This window comes from Grus americana, chromosome 1 (assembly GCF_028858705.1).
Source record: "Grus americana isolate bGruAme1 chromosome 1, bGruAme1.mat, whole genome shotgun sequence".
Lineage (NCBI taxonomy): Eukaryota > Metazoa > Chordata > Aves > Gruiformes > Gruidae > Grus > Grus americana.
The window spans coordinates 189641522-189661399 of record NC_072852.1 but is presented as its reverse complement, the minus strand read 5'-3'; the positions used below and the strand labels follow the sequence as shown (position 1 = coordinate 189661399).

Below are 19878 nucleotides of genomic sequence, written 5' to 3'. Positions count from 1 at the left end.
GCAATATTGCTGAGCGGAGAAAAAAGAAAGTCCTGCAAAGCAGAATGGCAGTCTTGCCCTGTGGTTCTTCCTCCCCTCCTTTCCCTGCTGAGAAACCAGGATCTTTTCATCACAAAGACAATCTGACATAAGCAGTGGGTGCTTTCAAGTCTGTCTGTGCCAGCTGCCTCTTTCCAGTAGCACTTCACTGTCTCGAGGACAGGCAGGACAGGTACCTGTCTGTCTAGCCCAGTTGCCTGCGTCCCCTGCTGAGTGCATGGACAGAAGCTGCCACCTCTGCGAAACCTGCGGAGGATGATCTCGCCTTCCTAACCCCTTTCCTCCCCCTCACTCTGCAGGGACCAGCGGAGCATGCAGAGGACAACCCTCCTGGCACCCAGAGCTGCCCAGCCCTCCCCTGGCCAGAGGTGCCTCGCGGGATGGCTATGACAACAGTGGCAGTCCAGTGACACAAACACCCGTGGGTGACGTGGGAAGCGATGGGTTAAGTGCTCTGCTCCCTTGGGCTGGAGGGTGGGGGGGGGGCAGCCCCCACCCCTGAGAGGTGCCATAAAGACTCAGGTATCTGGTAACACCATCCTTGCTCCAGCTGGCCTGGGAGGCAGGGCTCCTGGCCCACAGCAGGCACAAGTGAGCGTAACTTCAGGTCAGCAACCCTAGCAGCTGGCAAGCAGCTAGGCTCAGCTGGAGGTACAGGGAACTGGAGCTACAACTCCTTTTCCCTGGAGTATGTATGCATTTTACATTAAACCACACAAGAGGCAAAACATCCCTAGAAGAAATGAGCAGACTTTTCTCCCATGCCACCTGAATAACCCTAGGTTAGAGAAGTCTCCCTCTTGCATTTGCTTTTTGGCCCCAGGAATCTTGCACACCTGGCTCCAGCAGAACGGTCACTGGGTTATCTGGCCATGACCTGGCAGTCTGGTCCCTCTTCTACACTGTGAGAGGCCCAGGTTGCATTCCCCCTGGAGCTGCCCTGCACGAAGCCTTGTCCCCTCTCGGGGCAGTGCTCCAGCCACTTTTTTATTTCAGGAGAAGTCACTACGTTCAGCATTCTTGATGACATCTGATTTTCCAGGCTTCTCCCATGGACTTGGCTGGAAATCCACAGACTGCCTACACCCAGTCCGTAGCAGAGCTTAGGAAGGAGGTAAGCACCAATCTCCCTGAAACATCTCTCCTAAGCCTGTGTTGGTGAAACAAGAGGTGGATGTAAAGACCTCTCGAACTCACCAGAAGATATTTAACGAAGAGTTACCTACAGGGTTAGGTAAACCTGGTAAGTATGTGAGCTAGGATGGAATCTATGGTGAAGAAAGGTTTTAGGCAGACTGGATCCCTGCCCCAGTTTGTGCACGGGGAAGCACATTTCCAAACTGTGGCAGATATTTTCAATTTTCAATCTTCCATCCAGGAAACTCAGAGTAAGTATTCAACCTATAAATACTTGACATAAATATTTTTTTTGAGCTGACCCACAACATTGCATTGAGAAACTGAACACTGGAACACAAACTTCCATTTTCCTGCTGCTGCACGCCGCTTCATGGGAACCAACGCCTGAACCTCTCTTACACGGTACAGACTAGACTCCTCTATCATCACATCAGGCAGTAAGATTTCACATTTAATTCTGACCAAATTGCATGATGCACTACAGGAGATGTAAATCAGGCAATGGGAGAAGATCAGAACAAACGCACCAAGCTCCTGAACTGCAGCTCCCATCAAGCACTATTTCATTATCAGGAAATAATCGCTATCGGGAAGTAATGAAATCAAAACTGAACATTACAGATCAGCATATTTTGTTCATTGTTAATAAATCAAAATATTTCAACTGTGGGGAAGTAAAAACCCAAATTCACTGCAGAAATACTGTTGGGAAAAAAACACTGTAATATTTCCTAATTGAAACTTCCCGTGATTTCTGTTGCACAGAAAATTTCAGTATTTCCCTATTTCAATGCCATTCTAAAACACAAAGAAATGTTGAAATGGCAGCGTTTCTCACTGAACAGGACCTTCATATTTTATCTGAGTCCAAGGCAAGACCGACCCATTTAAGTGTATTAATTGAAAGGCTCATGGGCAGACACAAAGACAGAGGCTGTTTCCACAAACAAGGAGCATCACTTGATGGGCAGCTGCAACAGAAGCGGTTACTGGACACCTCTGGCAGCAGAGCCCACTGCTAGGTCATGCTTTAATGAATTATGCAGCATCAATAATCTTTTGAACAAGCAGGATGTGACAGATTCACCAGCTCCTCCATTCTTTTTCCCTGCTGTTTAATAGCATCTGACAAATGCAGGGCTGCAGGATAATGTGCTTCTGAGCACGCTCTACTTTGCACACCACCTCAGACTCATGACGGTTGTTCAGAAGCAATAAGAAAGGGGATGTTCCGCATGGCACAGCAACAAGAGAAGAAACCTCCTTCACGCTCCCATCAGAGCAGTGTCTTTCTGCAGAGGTGCAGCTGAATGTTCTCTAATGGAGATAATGGTGCCAGAATGCTCACTCCTCCATCTCTAAGGTAGCCCAGACAACGCACAGCAGACCAGCATAATGACAAGCACGGCAAACTGGTCTATCTGCTCCTCCAGATGAGCAAGTGATATAGGCTCTCTGTGCTGTTATCCCGTTGCTATAGGACCAAAAATACCTAACTACAGAGCAAAAATAAAGCTGGAAAATTAAGTCCATTACCTGCCTGATGGAGATAAAAAGGTTTCTCCAGTACATTATCATGGACACTCTTACGAGGTGTCATTGCCTTTCGTGTACAGCATGCAGCCAACCCTGTGGGAATGAATCTTATCAAAAAGCGATATTTAATGCCCACAGAGGCACTGCGTGATCAAGCAAAGGCAATGGCAGATCTTGTCACGTGGTAGCTCTGCTGTTAGCTGGTGCAGCACTTGCTCAAACTCCCCACTGCACTACAGCCCCCAGTGAATTCTCAGCCCTCCCTCAGACTACCTAAAGGTAACCATCTCGCTCTCCCTTCTTCACCGCCCCGGACACTCCTGCCCACTCCCTTATGTTGGTCTGGGTACTTGTGTAGCCACACATCTTAGGCCGATCACGCAACTGCGCCTTGACGCTCACTCTCCTGTTTGCAGTCATACAGTCTACGGTGCCAAGGTTGCCATCTCAGCTTGCCTTCAGAACCATATAACCCCTCTCTTCTCCACAGTAAACGCAACCATTGTGGCCCACAGCCATGGAAGGTCAGGTACCTAACACATGTCCCTCCAGCAGGAGGCTGGCTGTCCCAGGCTCCTTTTGTAGTCCATGGTGAGACAGAATCAAACCTCAGATAAGGTTCATCCCTCTCCATTGTACACAAGCGTAGCAGGAACAAAGTAACTCCACTTCTATCTTGGGAACTTCAGCTATGCAACTAAAATTGGAAGGAAAGTTTATGGGCCTACATGCTTACCTTGAAAATCATTCTTGTTCTGGTATCTTATCTTGCTGTACAACTTTGTCAACAAATGAGACATGCTTTTGTGATGAGCACTGTGGAAGAAATGCTCTTGAACTATGTAATTGTCATGTCTTCAATCACATCCTCCAAACCTAGCTTCTTTAATGCCTTTAGTCAGGCTGCTGACTGCTCATAGCAAAGCGAAGAGTCAGGGACTCCTTCGGTCAAAGATACACTCTCAGTCCCTATTTTCCTCATCTCCTCATTCACAGTACTGCAGCTTTTTCACTTATTCCCTAACTGTGGCAGACAAGAAGTTCACACTTGGTATAAAGGTATGTGTGTGCTGCCTGTGGGCTGACTGTCCAGCTGTAGGTTAGCAGAAGTAGTAACTGAACTCACATTACAGCCTTTTTTTCTCCATGGAGACAAAAGTTTGTGCCACTGCCTTTCATCCAGTTCTGATGAAACCTGTGGGAAGTTTGTGCCTCTGTGAAGACAGATGGCAAACGTTCACATCATGTTTCCCTTCAAAAACAGGCTAAAAAGAAAGGGACGGGGTGCCACACTGTGTTTCTGGCTCTATAATCCAATGTCCCTGACACTACAGCCTTCTTGCCATGCCTAGGTGTTCTATCTAGGCTTTATGAAGCCTAGAGGCATGTCAAAGTAGAGGCTGTGCTTTACTGTATATTAAGCACCCACCAAAAAAAAGATCCTTAACTCTAAAAAGAAGGTGTATGGGAGTTTCACGCAGAAAAACTGTAGGAACCCAGAGGGGTGCCTTTTTGGTTGCATGGCTACAAGCAAGAAAACTGCTTGGCAACTCCTCACAAACACTCCCAAGGTAAGGATTTTTCCACCAATGGTCTTCTCCATGGGCTCTTTACTCTTATTGCTGCATGGTACTCTTACAACCTTGTGTTCTCCTTCAAAATATGCTGTTGACACCACACGGTACATTGGCAACAGCAGTGTTAGAAATAACTAGAATTTCAATTTAAAAAAAATAAAATCTTATTGTCTACTTAGCCTCTGGAGAGCACTGAAGTCTTACTTCAATGCTCTACTCAAGCACAGACTTAGCTACTAACTGGCTGAAAAGCAAGAACCTCAAAATGCTGGTGTACTCATACATCTTCAGGGATATTCTCCTGGATGTCAACTGTTGTCATGTCCCCTCTTCCCCCCCATACAGTTCACCACAATTCGAAAGTGGTCTTGGTGTCTCAGTCTGCACATGTGTCCATGCCACACAACACATTCACATGATTTGGCATCTTCAAACTGTCTTCACTGTCTCAGCTGTCTTCACTCAAAAGCCACAATCTACCTTTATTTGCCCATCTAGGGGCTCAGATGCCTTCATCACACAGAGGTTACTTCTCACAGGAGACCAGATACCCATAAGAGAAACAGTAAAGAATTTTATTTTATTTCTTTGCCACCTGAAAAGTATTCCTGATCTGTGGAAGACAGCTGGCAATTGTCATTCTATGTCTTTCAGAAACACCCAAGAAGAAACTATAATCAGAAACCCCTGTGTGGGGAAGTCAATCACAATGCTGAGCTGCTGCTTGCAGGATTTGCCCCAGTGAGTTTGGTGATGGTACTGGCACGAATGAGTCTGTGCCATCAGGGTAAAACACAGGACTTTATGTAGCAGCCTATATTGCTGCTGAATTAAATACAGTGAAGAAAGACAGGAAAGGTGCATTAATTATTAATGCTCAACTATTACATTAATTTGTTTTGTTGTTATTTTATATTGTATGTAGAATTAAAAAAAAAAGTCGCCTTACTTTTTAGGAGGGGGTAAAGGAAGGGAAAAGGGCCTGAAACTGAAACACACAGAGAGCCATATCCCAAATGGCTGCAGATTTCCACTTCAGAAGAGTTAAGCTTTGCAAAGATGCACATCCTTCCCAATCATAAAATTTTCCTAAAGAAAGATATGGATCGTTGTACCTGGCAAGAACCCAGACACCGATCTTTGGTATTAATATCAGATGCCGTACAGAGTGGCAATGTGTAGTAATTCAGTAAAACTCCCTTCAGTAATCACCGGTAAATCAAAAGCTGCACAATGCATGTCAGTATTCAAATTGCCTCCAACTACATAGTGTTCAGAGTCCTTTGATTGCAAGCATTGTATTTTCTTAAAATCCCACTCCTATGTAAAGCTGAGATTCTCAAAAATACAGGTTTTCTTAAAGGGCAGAAATAACATTGCTTTAAAAATACCCAAGAAACTCTGTACCCTTGAGCAGCTGACAAATTTGGTCCAACAATGAGCTCCATACCTCACACAACGTACTCCAGTTAACTGAGAGTGTGATTTTATGACGGGCTTAAGACAATTTAAGACTTCACTGCTGGCGCTCTTTCCCCTACTATTCCCAGCTAAGTGTTTCCAGTGCTTCCCATGTGTCAGGTCTAGGTGCAAGTTGAAACAGCTTGCTGAACAGACTGAAAAGAAGCCCTTGGACGCAGAGCAATCAGGATTGTGCCTTCTGGTGGTGGTCAGAGAACGAATGTGGCAGATCTCTTCTTTTAATCAGTTTGCGCTTTTGCACAAACCTTCTTGGTATCACAAAGAGGTGGCAAGGAAACCCAGCCAGAGAGAAGGCAGGAATCACAACAAATCATCTACACTGAAGACGCATCTAAAGAAAATATGGTATCAAACCCTGAGACATGGTCAAGCATTGCCATGTTTGTGTGTCTGTAGACAGTCAAGAATATCAGCATCACAGCAAAGGAGCCATTTGGACTTGACAGTAGTGGAAAACCAGTTTGAATCTCATAATCCTTTCAGCTGACAGGATTGCGCAGTTCAAAAGACCTACCCCACACCAGCTGACGGAAAAGGGAAGCAGTAATAGAAAGCATGCTTTGTCATCGGTGCATCATTCTAATCCCTTATGGTGGCAGCCAGGAGTCACCTGGTAAACATTTCATGAACCTTTCAGAAATTATACATACAAGATTTTTTTCCAAAACTGTTAATCAACATACATGTTGTACCAACAAAAATGAGGCAGGCAGTGGACATCTACTGCTCTAGAATGTGGCATGCACTGATTACCAAATGTCCCAGTTCCCCACTGAGCTTGCAAAAATAAATTTTACATATTTATTTTAAAAAGTTCAAATTAAAGAAAATACACCACAATAACGTACTGCAGCCATTAATTGAGGAAACTAATGGCTGGCATTGTCGAAACAGCACACATTTAGTAGAAACTGCCTTAATAGCTTCAGTCTTCACAAGTGTTTTGTCATTTCGCTCCATGAGTCAGATGGCTTTTCCCATTCTACCTCTACCACTCAGTGCCTCTGAGTCAGGAGATGCCATGAGATGGATTTATTTTTTTAGCTTCCCTCTTTGGGCTTTAACAATTCAGATGTCTCAACAATTTCCAGATCTTTCTCATCACTGTACCAGCTGAACTTGGGTTGTCAAGATCTTTCCTGCAACCCATTGCTCATGGTAAAAGACCCACTAAACGGCTGCCTAGCTCCTTGGGGTTTTCTAGGACAGCAACAGTAACACTTCCACAAAGGGAAATTCAACCCACATCACCTAATAATCCAATTTAACATTCTCTGAAAACTTTGCTGTAAATTTTTACAAGAATTGTGTGGCACTCAATAGCTCAGGGTTTATCAGAGATTTCCTATGCTTCTGAATCATGCTTAGTAATGAGAAAGAGGAAATATTTGCTTATGTGGTTTTGATTATGACTATGCGTGCTTAAAACAGGAGCTAGAAAAACATTCAGATAGTCATTCTTACCTGATTTTTCAAAAAAAAAAACCCAAAAAACTAGTCCAGTTTTATCTGCTGTATCTATATGACAGGAAAAAAACCCTGACACTGATGTGGTCGGAAAAAAATATACAATGATCATATAATGAACAAAAAATATAGAGTTTTGATATATCAGATCCAATAACTGTTTAGGAGACACTTATACCCCTTCGATACAGAAATCCCAAGCTAGCACTAAGCCAGTAGTAAGTAATTTAACCATGGGACACACAGTTTGGTGCGCACTAAACGATCCCAAAGAACGAAATACTGACTTTCACAAACAACAGAAATACATGGGTTGCTCCAAGCTAAATACATTTAAACAGCAACTTCAGCCTTTACAAGGGGAAGGGCATGCTCGTGGTTAACGCCACATACTTGACATGCAAAAATCAAATCGAGATTTGATTTCAAGCACAGTTACACATTTTTTTGTACATGTCCTTACACGTGACTGTGCCTCTGTTCTTTTTTATCTTCTCTTCCTGGCCACTGGCCATCTTTAGTCATGTCTTTAAGGGCACGTTTCCTTCCTATTCCTTATGCTTCTAAATAACCACATGCAGTAAGACCAATCTCGACATGCTAGAACAGCATGCTAACCTCAGCTTCTCCAAAGGCAAAAGTGCAAATAACAAAGTTAGCTCAATATCAACAACTCCAGCACGGTTTCCAGGCAATGGTGCTGAGCAGTAGTGATAACTCTGTGCCGTTCCTGGCAGAGGCAAGGGTCCATTTGCAGCTCCTGAAAATCAGGATGCATCATCTATGGATGCTTGTGGATGAGACTGGGATGCTGATGGGGCTGGGAAGGGGGATAGGGCTGTGTGATCGAATACCATGGCAAAACAGGAAGAAGTTGATTAAAAAATATGCAACTGACAGGGCAAATTAGGGACTGGAGAGTAACAGGGCCTCTTGATGTTGCTCTGGGCAGACGATTCAAATTGAAATACAGGAAATTCTGTTTAAACATAAGAAAAAACCTTTTTTGTTACTGGTAGAGGTTGCCCAGAGAGGCTGTGGGGATATTCAGAATATGATGGGACATGGCCCTGAGCAGCCCACTCTCACTACCCCTGCTTTCAGCAGAGAGCTTGGACTAGATGATCTGCAGAGGTGCCTTCCAACCTTAACTTCCCGGGGTTCAGTACTATACTTTTCCACTCTGTATGCAAGCATTTGCTTCTTCATCGCAGTGGAATTTGATGACAAGCAGCTACATAAACACGTTTTGCACAGCTAAAGACTGTTAGGTGGCATGTAGCAATGACACAGTGAGAAACAGCATTGCTCTTTACCTCTAGCAGCATAATACAGGCCAGGAAAGATATGCAGAAGATGCTCACTGTATTTTCCACAGGAGCTGACACTTCCGATTTCAGCACTATATAAAACACCTGAATTTGCAACATTGACAGATGCTGGAGGCTAAGAGCTCTACATGATTTGAGTCCAATTTCCTCTTCCATTTTTCCTCACACTTTAATTAGTCTTCTTTTTATAATAACACCTTCTGGAAATGCAGCATGATGCTGGCAAGCCCACTGTAAATTGTTTTTACAATTGTATTTAATACAGCTTGTTGCTAGCCATTGTAAAAGCATCTCAGTTCTCTGTGGAAATATGACAGAATACACTATATTATATCTTTGTATCGCAGTAAAATAATATAATTATATTCTTACACTTATTAAATGACATTGTTTGGAGAAATATACTTAGAAGATACCCAGTCCAGCAGTGCCTGAGTCAGAACTGGTTTGAACTAACCTAACTTAAAGTACACAACTATATTAGGAAATTTTTGCTTTGTGACAGATTTTTGAAAGCCCAAATCAAACCCAGCCCCCTTCCTGCTCCTGGTTAGTTTTCATCATCTTTAACAGTTAAGTGAAGGCAGCCAGATTTTGAAATAATACACAAGTAATGGGAGGCCATTTCTCCATATGGTATTGTAACAAGGGACCTATACATCTGCATAATACTATAGATCCTTATGCTCCCGTAGCTCCCATTATCTCTCAACCAAGAAGGCTACATCCAGAACTTCTGGAGACACTGACTTTGCTCTCCTCTATAAAGGAATCAGTGCTCAGGCTGGATCTGACACTGTCTTTTATTCAGGGATACATTTTCCTCTTCACAATGCCTTCCAACAACACTTAGAATGTAATAACTTGAATAGAGAGGGAAGAGGAAGATTCTTGCCAGGTAACATCAAGAATCAGATGCCATGGGGCGGGAAAGGGGGGAGAGAAAAAGAGACAAACCAGAAAGAGCAAAAGAGAGAGGCAGCACATTGTTACACGCACACGGTATGGAAGCGGTATGAAAACTGTCGTGTAACTGTGCCACGGCAAGCTCTGAGCATGGATGGGACAGGTGGCCTAACACTGACCCCTCACAACCTACCTGATGGACTACATCGGCTCCTGAGTAGCTTTTCAGGGGCCCTCAGAATGACAGCGCATACAGGTACGTCATTTCTACTTCTAACATTGGCACTGGGTGCAGCAACCCCTTAACCTCACAGCTGGCTTTGAAGTAGAGTTACTCAGAATAAAAGCAGATAAATACAGCACTGAAGCAGCAAAGAAAAGTAGTGCAGCTTCAGAAAAACAAAGGTTTACCTCAAATTCAGGACAGCACTATCTTTTGGGCCACCATTTTTTTTCTTATTTGAATACTGTCACTCGACTACATGCCATTAACTTACCCTAATTGTCTTTAATGAGAATTGCTAGGTGTCTAAAAAAGGCTGGGAGTAAGTCTGAAAGAAAAAGGACATCAGTTAGGGTATGTCACCTTAGACTAGTTCAGGGTGCGTACACAAACACAAGGTTTCAAAGGGCTTTTCATAAACAGCAAGTACTGTAGTGCTGGTGATTTCCCGTTCCCCATGGCCAGATCCGGCACAAAGAGCAAACACCACTCAGGAAATAAAATCTAGCACCCAAAATGCTGTTAGGGCAGCCTATTTCAATGCACAGCTGGTGCATGGAGGTAAGGTACAGCCTTAGCACCTCATTCTGCCTCTGGAATCAAGAATAAAAGAAACCTTGACCTTACTAGCCCTCCATAAAAGAGAGGACTCTTGCCACTTGTAGAGAAAAGAGAGTCCAAAACCAGCCCAGGGGAGCTGATGCAGGTGGCACTTACAAAATGTTGACCAAATCCAAAGATCTGAATTTATACGAGCACAGGAACAGTATACCAAACAGAAAATAACTTAAAGGTAAATTTTATTAAAAAAGAAACATTTCGGTAACCCACATATTTGTAAATCTGCCAAAAGAAACTTCTTGTGCTTAATTTTTAGAACCAGAAAGTGGGTGAAATTCCATGGGTTAGGAAGTCTGCACAACACAGAAGTAAAATTTTAATATCCCAGCTCTCAAGTTTATCATGGAACAACACGAACAACCTCAATACACCCCAGAAGGACTCAGTCATTTCCCAGCTGTTAAATGAAAGGCAGGGGAGCAGGGGAAGGCAAATTACCAGGTTTCCAACTGGAAAGCAGGTGAGTGACAAGCCCTTTACCTCATTGAGAAGCACAACATGAACCACAGCATGCTACAGGGTTTTACTATCATCTCCAACGTTCTAAAACCTGCCACAAACTTGCATCTTATCCCATAGGGCCAGTTTTATGTTTCATTTACCGACTTAGCTGGAACAGTACAACTGTGTATCCAGGCAGCTCCCTACTGATTGCCTAGCTAAAAAATGTCGGGGGGGGGGGGGGAAACCCACTCACTTTCACTATTATTTCCAAGACAATCTGGTTAAATTGGCTCCAGAGCTGACTAGGTAAGGAATATTTCAAATGTTACAAATCACAAAAGTCTTGCTTCAAAATGCCCACTTCTGGTTTGAGTCTTTTTGAAGAGCCATTATCATAAATGCAAAGACTATGCAGAGGAGGAAATAAGCAGTCTCGATTGAAACTCCTCCCTGGTTGAAAATCATCCCTGAAACAGATAGCTCAAAGCAATTTGAAGAAAATTAAAATGTTCATGTGCAGAGACCGTTGCTTATTGTGCTGACCAACACTAATTAATTTTTTTTTTTTGTTATTCCAACTGTCTGTATCCATATGCCACCAATGGTCTTTATATTTTGGTATTATGTAATTTGGGTAAAGGTCTCTTCTGCGTTTGTAAAGCACAATTCCCTCTCGTATATGATTAGGGATCCCTAATGGTAATTGGAAACTGTAATTGAAAAGGTAATTGAAAATAGGAGCAAAAAGAACTTTAATACATTTTCTACATTAATGAAGAGCACATCAATGGGCAAAACATCCTAATAAGACAAAACACACCTCCCACTAAAGAACAAAGGGAAAAGCGGGCTATACACACCAGAATTCAGGGGAAAAAATAAGTCAAAATTAATTTAGCGCTTCTCTTCCTTGAAATCACACTGCTGAACCTCTCAAACCCCAGCATCCAGCAGACAGGTTTGCTTGGCCTATTTACTCTGCTCAATAAGACAAGACAAAGCGGCACACGGTCACCCTGACAACAGCCACAGCCTGCACGGCCGATAACGACTGCATTTTCTTACAGAAATAAAAACACTCTGCAAACTTTGGTACTCTTCCCCAAAGTACTTGCTGTACAAAACCACCAATGTTAGATGAAAGCTGCCAGTGGAAAGCATTTTTGGGTTACCCGAAGCCCAGACACAAGGGCAAAGAAGAAAAGATGCTGCATAAGACCCAAGGTCCAACCAACCCACCAGGCAGGCCTTTGAACTGCTGACGTCGTACATCACCCACGGTAACTGCTGCCATATGCTTAGGGTAAAAAAGCGCTAGAAATAACGCCTGTACAGAATGATCCTTCCGTTGCTATATAGCAGCCGATGAGATTTTGCTTCTGACTTGGGGTGAGGTGTCTCCTCCCATGGGTCAAGGGTCCCTGTATATTTTTGCATTGGTGCGAAGTCCTGTGGTTTGCTCAGTTGCTGTCATCGCAGCGAGTGACGTAGGCAGCTGTAGTTAATGCACCTGCTAAATCTTTCTTATCCTTTTCCTTGGCATGTCTGTGGAAAACCGTCGTCCAGTGGAGTTTATCCAGAAATTTAGAAGGTTATTGATTTATTAAACACTGAAATCGGAGCCTCATTGGTACCACCAAATAAGACCCTTGTAAAACCAAATTAGCCTGTAATCCTTCTGGTTTCGATAAACTCCACTTCATTAGAACAGGAGCTTCAGATGAAGCAGCTGTAGGCAATAGAGATTCTATGCTTTTTAATTTACAGCAGCTTACTTTGTATTACGTTAGGGTCTAACAGCATCATTGGTTAGACAGCTTTCTGTATTATGAATGATACCATTTGCTGAATCTTTTCCCCAAAGAAATTAAAATGGCCAAATCACTTTTTTTTCCTAATAACTCTTCCCCAACAATCTTTTCTTCAAATGCATTATGCACCCCCCTGCATGCCAGCCTCTGACATGAAAGCATTTCTATTTTACTTAAATTCTTTTATGTAGCTGTTTCTGTTACTCTTGCACTGTCTGACCAAACTGACCGAACACCACAAAATGCGCAGTTAAATACTGCCACTTGTGAAGCCGTACCAATATAATTTGCCTTGGAAGCAGAAAAGAGAAAGAAAGACACTGTCCTGTCTCCTGAACTTTTGTGTCTTTGCTGGAATGATAATACACACGTGTACTGACAAATTACTGGTGTTGAAATACAACTGTAATCCCCACATATTCTGGACAGCTGTGGCCAGCAAGACACTGAGGTGACCACAGTTAACATGACGCACTGTAGCTGCCACATGACCAAAAACTACCCGTACAAAAAGCTCATTTTATAAAAAAATTTACAAATGTAATTTGCTACCTTTATTTGTAAAAAGCGCAGCAGCCATGCAAAGTTGGTAAGGAATCAACCCCAAAATTTTAGATGAGAAATCCTTTACTTACACCTTGTCTTCTGAATTTATCTGCCAGATAAGCACTTTTACTAGGCAAATAATTATGAGTCACCACCTAAAAAGTGGAGGAAGCTGGCAACGTATTCCCCAAGCCATCACCAAAAACTGTGAGCTGAGGGGGCGATGGGGCACACGTATGGAGAAACCACTCAAATCCAATATGCTTTTACTATCACAGAAAAGCTGATTGCCTGAATTTTGCCTCCCAATCATTTCAGGAATCATATCTGACAGTGGGAAACCAGAAATCTATTTAAACAACAGAATTTAGGAAAAAGCTGCACTGAATTCTCTCTTTCTCAGATGCACACACACACAGCAAGCAGATGGAGGGAAGACAGCGAGCTCCCTGCTAGTCACATCGGCTCAGCAGCCAGACATTACAAACACTGTCTGATCCAGCTCTTGTTGAAATCAATAAAAGCCCTCCGCTAAAGAGCATGGGAGATGGAAAATAACCCTCGCAACGCTTCAGCCAGAATGTGTGAATGAGAAAAAACCCGACAGCTTTCTTCCCCTCTGATTTACATGGTGCTTAAAGATTATAAAATACAATTAGTCATCTGTGAATTTTTTATCTGCTTGCCTGGCATAAATAAAGCTCAGGTCTACATGTGAATCAGGGAGACAGGCATCACCTTGCACTTTGACAAGACAGAGATACTAGTAGCTGTGCATGAATAAGCATTACTGCATTTCAAAGTGCTGTAGATACTGTATGTCCTACAACTAAGAAAATGGTTGCAGTGGGTAGATGGAGGACTGAAAAAGTGTCTCTTGTTCCTAAAAAAAAAAAAAAAAAAAAAAGCCATTTTCATTGGTGAAAAAGAAAGAAAAAATATCCAGACACCAGCATTCATCTTTTGTCAGCTGGATAACCTGAAATTCAAATGGCTGTCGTAAACATCTAGAAAGACTGTGACACTCACTAGAGCATCTATCATCTTCGAAATAAAAAAAAATGCTTCACAGAATTTGCTCTCAAGTGCTTCCTTGGCATCAGCTTACAATTAGCATTCAATTATTCCTGCATCCCCCAGTTTTAATGACATTCATCACTGCAAACGCATTTGGCCGGAGGACCCATTCACACTGGCCAGACCGTGTTTACAGATTTTGTTCTCATTTTGCCTCGCATTCTTGTGAGCTCCAATATTTATCACTTTACACATGGCTCGTATTTTGATCATAAACATCCAATCAGTTGAATTTTATATAGTTTCGAGACATAGATCCAATAAGAGAAGAATGGGAGCTTTACTCTCTGTCAATGTGAATGCCATCATAACACTAGGTTGACGCTAACAAATAGGAGTAATCATAAAAAAGAAAATATGAAAGTCCATTTCAAAAAATTCTCAAAGTTATACTCACTGCTGGTACTGGACATACGGCTGTACTCAGACCTGCAAGACAAACATTTTAGTTAGACAGGGCTCTACAATATTAAATCTAAAAGAGATAATGAAAAATGCACCAAAAATCTAATTCACATCGCATATTAAAATAGTTTAATGCCCATTTAGTGTTATTTTTGTGCTAAGATAATAAGTGGAACAGGTTTTGAATGTGGCTTAAGAAAAACTGGCATCTTGCATGAATTTTGAAAACACCTACACAGACTAAGTAAAGCAAGTAGGTTTTTACTGAGGGATGGAAGTGACTATTCGCGCTACCGAACTTTAGGCATAAAAATTAAAGCTCAGAAGGCTCTCTATAAGGAAAAAATAGGCTGCTTCTGACACAGGTTAAGAGCAGAAGGGTACTAGATTTTGACTCCGCTCCTCATCTTATGCCCTTTAAATGCTGCTTTGCGGATTTTTTCTTTTTTAACAGAACTCTATTAGAAGAGCGGAATTTTTATTGTTCTTTGGACATAAATGGCAGGGAAGACACAAAATGAGTACCAAAATATAAGCATTTAGATTACAAAGTTTTTTGCTTTAGGAAACCCTTTTACTTTTCAAGACATCTCTCAGTAAAACCAGAGCCCCACTGGTTCTACTTCAGCACATACTGGATTACCTGTGAGAAAGTCAGAGCAGTTAAGTATTTTGAGCAACAGTGCAATGAATTTTGCAGCTGCATATAACCCCAAACTCCTGAAAACCCCATTCTGGGCTGATTAAAACTCATAAACACAGCCCATTTATGTCCTAAAGATTCAGAAATACAAAGGTAAAACAAATACGCCAATACTGAATACACTTTTTAAAAAAAAATAAATAAAATTAATTTCTACTTCTGAGGCCCTACCTATGACTTCTGAGTGTTTGGTTTTGGAGTTCACAGTCACACAGCCTCCATTCCCCTACTCGCTGGGTCCCCAAAACAGACCCCGCTTGCCAGATCTCTCTGCCGCAATTAATGTCTCGCATATATGCCCTGCAGTGCCCTGAACATAACAGGCAAACTGTTCGGGGAGCCATAACACAGTTCTTGGATTCAAACCTAAATGCTTGTTTTATATAAATAATTGCAAGAAGTTTGCAATATTGCTTTAAATCAAAAAACCATGTGAGCCTTGACTTCCAAGATATTTGTCTGGACATCGATACCATCTAAGCGTATTCTCAGGACACCTTCATACTCTAGGCTCTCAGGTGTCCAAGGGAATAAAGAACATCAACCCCAAATAACTGTAGTGTTCGCTTTCAGTTTAAATATGGACATATCTCTGCAGAAGAAACAAAGCAATTACAGGCATCCCCATATTTCATAGCCCATGCTTAGCACTCAGATTCTGCAGATCAGATGTTAAGACTGCTGGTTTAGGTGACAAAGACCATGAGGAACTACCTCCAACTCTTCTTGCCAATCCTGCTGGAGCGGTGAAAGATGACACAATCTGAATTTTTCACGATACTCATGAAAAAAAAATTCACCAATACCATCAAGTACCATGAGGTTATTCTAGCTTTTGAAAAAGGTCTGGGCAATGCGGGGGAGAGAGTTGCTGATGGGGGCTTGCAGCGTTCTCCTGCTCTCTCCTTTACTAAATCCTGCACCCCCAGACACTTTGATAACGCCAAGGAGCAAGGAAACATCTTTGTCGTACATGGCAGAGACCAGAGGATTAGGTCATTAGTAGCCCCTCTCAGTCACCCCATATATACCTGCTACATCACGCTTCCTCCATGAATAAAATGCTGTCCCTCAGCCAACCTCCCCCAGGACCCCTGTGTAGCTGGGAAAGGCAGAGGCAGTAACACCACGAGCAGAGGAGACCTCCTTCCTCCGACTGCTGGGCCATGTACACACCACCGGTCCGACTCAGAGGGCAGAGACCGAGGGGAAGTGATCCCAGGGGCTGGCTACGTAGTGCTGTGCGGGCCATAAAGCTGCGTGGTATTTTCAGCAGAAAGTCACGTCGGTACCGTTTGGCACCATGAGTATTTGGAAGGATGTGAAAACTGTGTAATGTGTCATTCTTCACAAGCCCACAGGCAAACAATATACATCCAGCTGCCTCCAAGCATCCCAAGCACGGATTCATTTAGTCTGCACTTCTGTTTGAAAACAGCCCGGGGCTGTCCTTCAACGTATCCGTGTTCAGCAGTTGGTGGCTAATTCAATATGAATCTGTACCGCTTGTATTTCGGATAGAAGCGAGACAATATTTTGCCTTTTGCTTACTGCAAGTAGAAGCAGCTTTCTATTACTTCACACTGTTATTTCATTATCCCAAAGTGCTGCAGGCACATTATAGGACATGGAGAATTAATGAGTCCTGAACCGAGGAAGTGGCAGTCTATGTACAGGCAGGACATGAAAAATGAGACAAGAGGAAAAATAAAAAGATGGGGAGTGAGAAAGGAGGAGACAACAGTGTGCTTGGAGACTAATTGCACAGACACATTTTAATAGGCTTTAGAATTGTATTGGGGGGTTTTTGCAATTCAAATATGGTTCAAGCTAATATTTAATTCATGTTAGTTGCATAACTGACATACACAGGATTAAAAAAAAAAAGGATAATTAAGCTCAAAGGCTTATGCCAACCTTGGATGGCGAAATGAGGACTGCACCCTCCCTTAGCTCCCTCAATAGGCAATAAAAAGAGAGGTCTGAAGTGCGTCTCTCCCTAGCTGTTGTCCAGAGATGAAGCCTATAGAAACCATGTTCCTAATGTAGGACCCTCGGCTACATGCCTAAACCCAAATGGGACGAATATCAGTCTCTCTGTGTTCTCCCAGGGCCAACCTGAATCCCCTTTTGTCCTCCCTCCAACTCCCTCCTTCCTTTCTTAAAATTTCTTTGTCTTAAATATAGTCCTTAAGAACAAAAAATAAGAGTGTTAGTAAAATCCTTATTTTCAAAACATTAGCACAAACCATTCAGACTCGTGACATACACTGGTAAGTGGCATTTTCTTTTCCTTATAGTCAGCTATTTAGGATACTAAATTCTGAAGTTTCTACAAGACTTTTAAACTTTTTAGACTAGTATACACAACGGACATTCCCTTTGACAAGATCATGCATTAGAAAAATTAAGTACTGAAATAAACATTTCCTGGATCATGTAGACTCTTTGGACATCAAGCAACTTTGTTCCTTCTCATTCCTTCCATACCTGTTTTAAACATCCCAAATATCAGCTTCTATTGGTTCCCTTGGAAGAGGATTTTCCCATTAGGATAACTCAAGAGTAAAGCACTCATGGGCTTTAATGGTGACAGACTGGGGCCATACTGGGGCTCAGAGGCTCCAGGCCAATTACATGGTCTTGCAGCAAGCTATTTCCTCTGATAGATATTACATTATAGATAAAAGGAAAGAGACATTCAGGACAGAAACCGAACAAATGGAGGACTGTTCCCTTTATAGGCACATAATGAGGAAAAAAAATGATCAAAAAGGGTATTGAACCAGTGGGAGGTACTGAAAAGGAGGGCTCATCGCTCAGTCAAAAGACACATCAGTCTGCAAAGAATTTGTGCTCAACGGTCAGCCCACCAGCAACGAGGAGCTGTGAACATGTCAAGAGACATTAAAATAGGAATGTAGAAGCTTGAGATAAATGTGGGACCTCAATTCCCGCTAGCGCCACTGAAGGATCAGGACTGTGCGTTATCGGAGAGCACAAATGATCCTGAGCAATCCTCTGCGATCAGCCTGCACTATTCATTGCTGATTAGTAATACAGAGCCTCAAAATACCCAAGAAAGGGAAATAGCCCACTGAATACCAGCAAGTAGCCGCCAGCGCAACTTGCAGGTACTGAGTATGGTATATAAAAACACTCTAAACCTGCTTCTTTTGGTAAGAAGCACAACTACATTACATCTCTGAATCACAACAGCGATGTAACTACACCAGCCTCGCGCTGTGCTTGGGTTACTTCAGCCTGCTGATCAGCCATGGCACAGCATCACGTTAACGTAGCTACAGCAGTGACATCTACGCTAATAAACAAATGCGCTCAGGAGAATCGTCTGGGACTGAAGCCAACTGCCATGAAACAGTCCGCACCTGTGCCATTAAAACCTTTTGCCTTCCAAAACAGACTGGCAAGTGCTCGGCTGGGAATGGTCCCTGGGCCATGGTAACGTGGTGAAACAATTCCCCGGCCCGTGGTAAAACACACCCAAGAATCACATGGGAGAGCTAGACAGCCCCATCCAAACTGATGCCATCAAGCATTTTAAGTGTTCAACAATAAGGAGAACTCTGTCCCGGTGCTCAGGGACAGCCCCAGATGCTGCTTAATACACCGGCACGGCTGTAACTAGGGTTTCCGAGCCAGGCAGCATCTCCACGAGGCAGTCTGCTGTGTAAAACAAACACGTCTCTCAAGTTATTCCAACACAATGCTACACCACAATATGCCCAAGGTCTCCATTGCTAGGACTCCTTAATCCCCCTAAAAAATGAAATTGTGGAAAGTTTACTAGCTCTTCCGCTGTCTGCATCCTTCGCTTGCACCTGCTGGATACACGTTTCCCCTGCCTTTTCTACCTACCCTTGTTTCAGATTTCACTGTTTCATATTAAGAGCTGTATTTAACAGCTTCTTTGCCTTCCCTCCCCCAGAAAGTGCTCCACGGGGCACACGGGAGGATTTTATAGCAGTTAAAGCACAATGTGTGAGTCAGAACATTTAGCTTTGTAACTCTGTCTTGGGTTTCTTCTCACCAAATTCCTGTGGGTCAGATTACAATCTGCTTCACTAATGTCAGTCCAGCGCAAAGCCGTTACCTTCATCATACTTCTACTTCTGTAATCAAGACAACTGCAATGGATTAACTGAGAGCATCTTGTCTTAAACCGCCTTGCTCTGGATTTCTAGTCGAGTGACGAAGTCGGATGATGGATCCCCATCCCTCAGCTGTAACTACCCACCCTCCCAGGGTCCTGTTGCTCTTCACTAACGACAGAAGCAGCCTAACTTACACCAAACGCTTAACCTTGACACAGCCACAATTAGCTGAGGTGAACCTCACTGCCTGCTGGGACCTAGCCATCACGGGTGTCAGCGCAGACCTCCAGGTCACCAGAATGTGATTGAAAGTCTGTTTCATCCTCACTTTTCGGTGCCTAGCCCCAGTGCCACGCACCAGCAGGTCTGCCTGCCCTGAGGTTCAACCAAACGGCTCCGCTCTGTCGACTAGATCTCTTAGAAATGGTGCCTCAACCCGAATTTGTGACAAATAG

The 19878-nt window shown here is 43.0% G+C and overlaps 1 protein-coding gene across 1 annotated transcript in view; it reads right to left on the bottom strand.

Moving 5' to 3' along the window:
• Window positions 1–19878, bottom strand: part of FAM124A (family with sequence similarity 124 member A) — a 46223-nt gene that overhangs the window by 20918 nt on the left and 5427 nt on the right. Inside the window, exon 2 of the mRNA XM_054835548.1 lies at window positions 14598–14629. Within this exon, the coding sequence (XP_054691523.1) occupies window positions 14598–14629 (32 nt within the window). The remainder of the gene's footprint in view (window positions 1–14597; window positions 14630–19878) is intronic.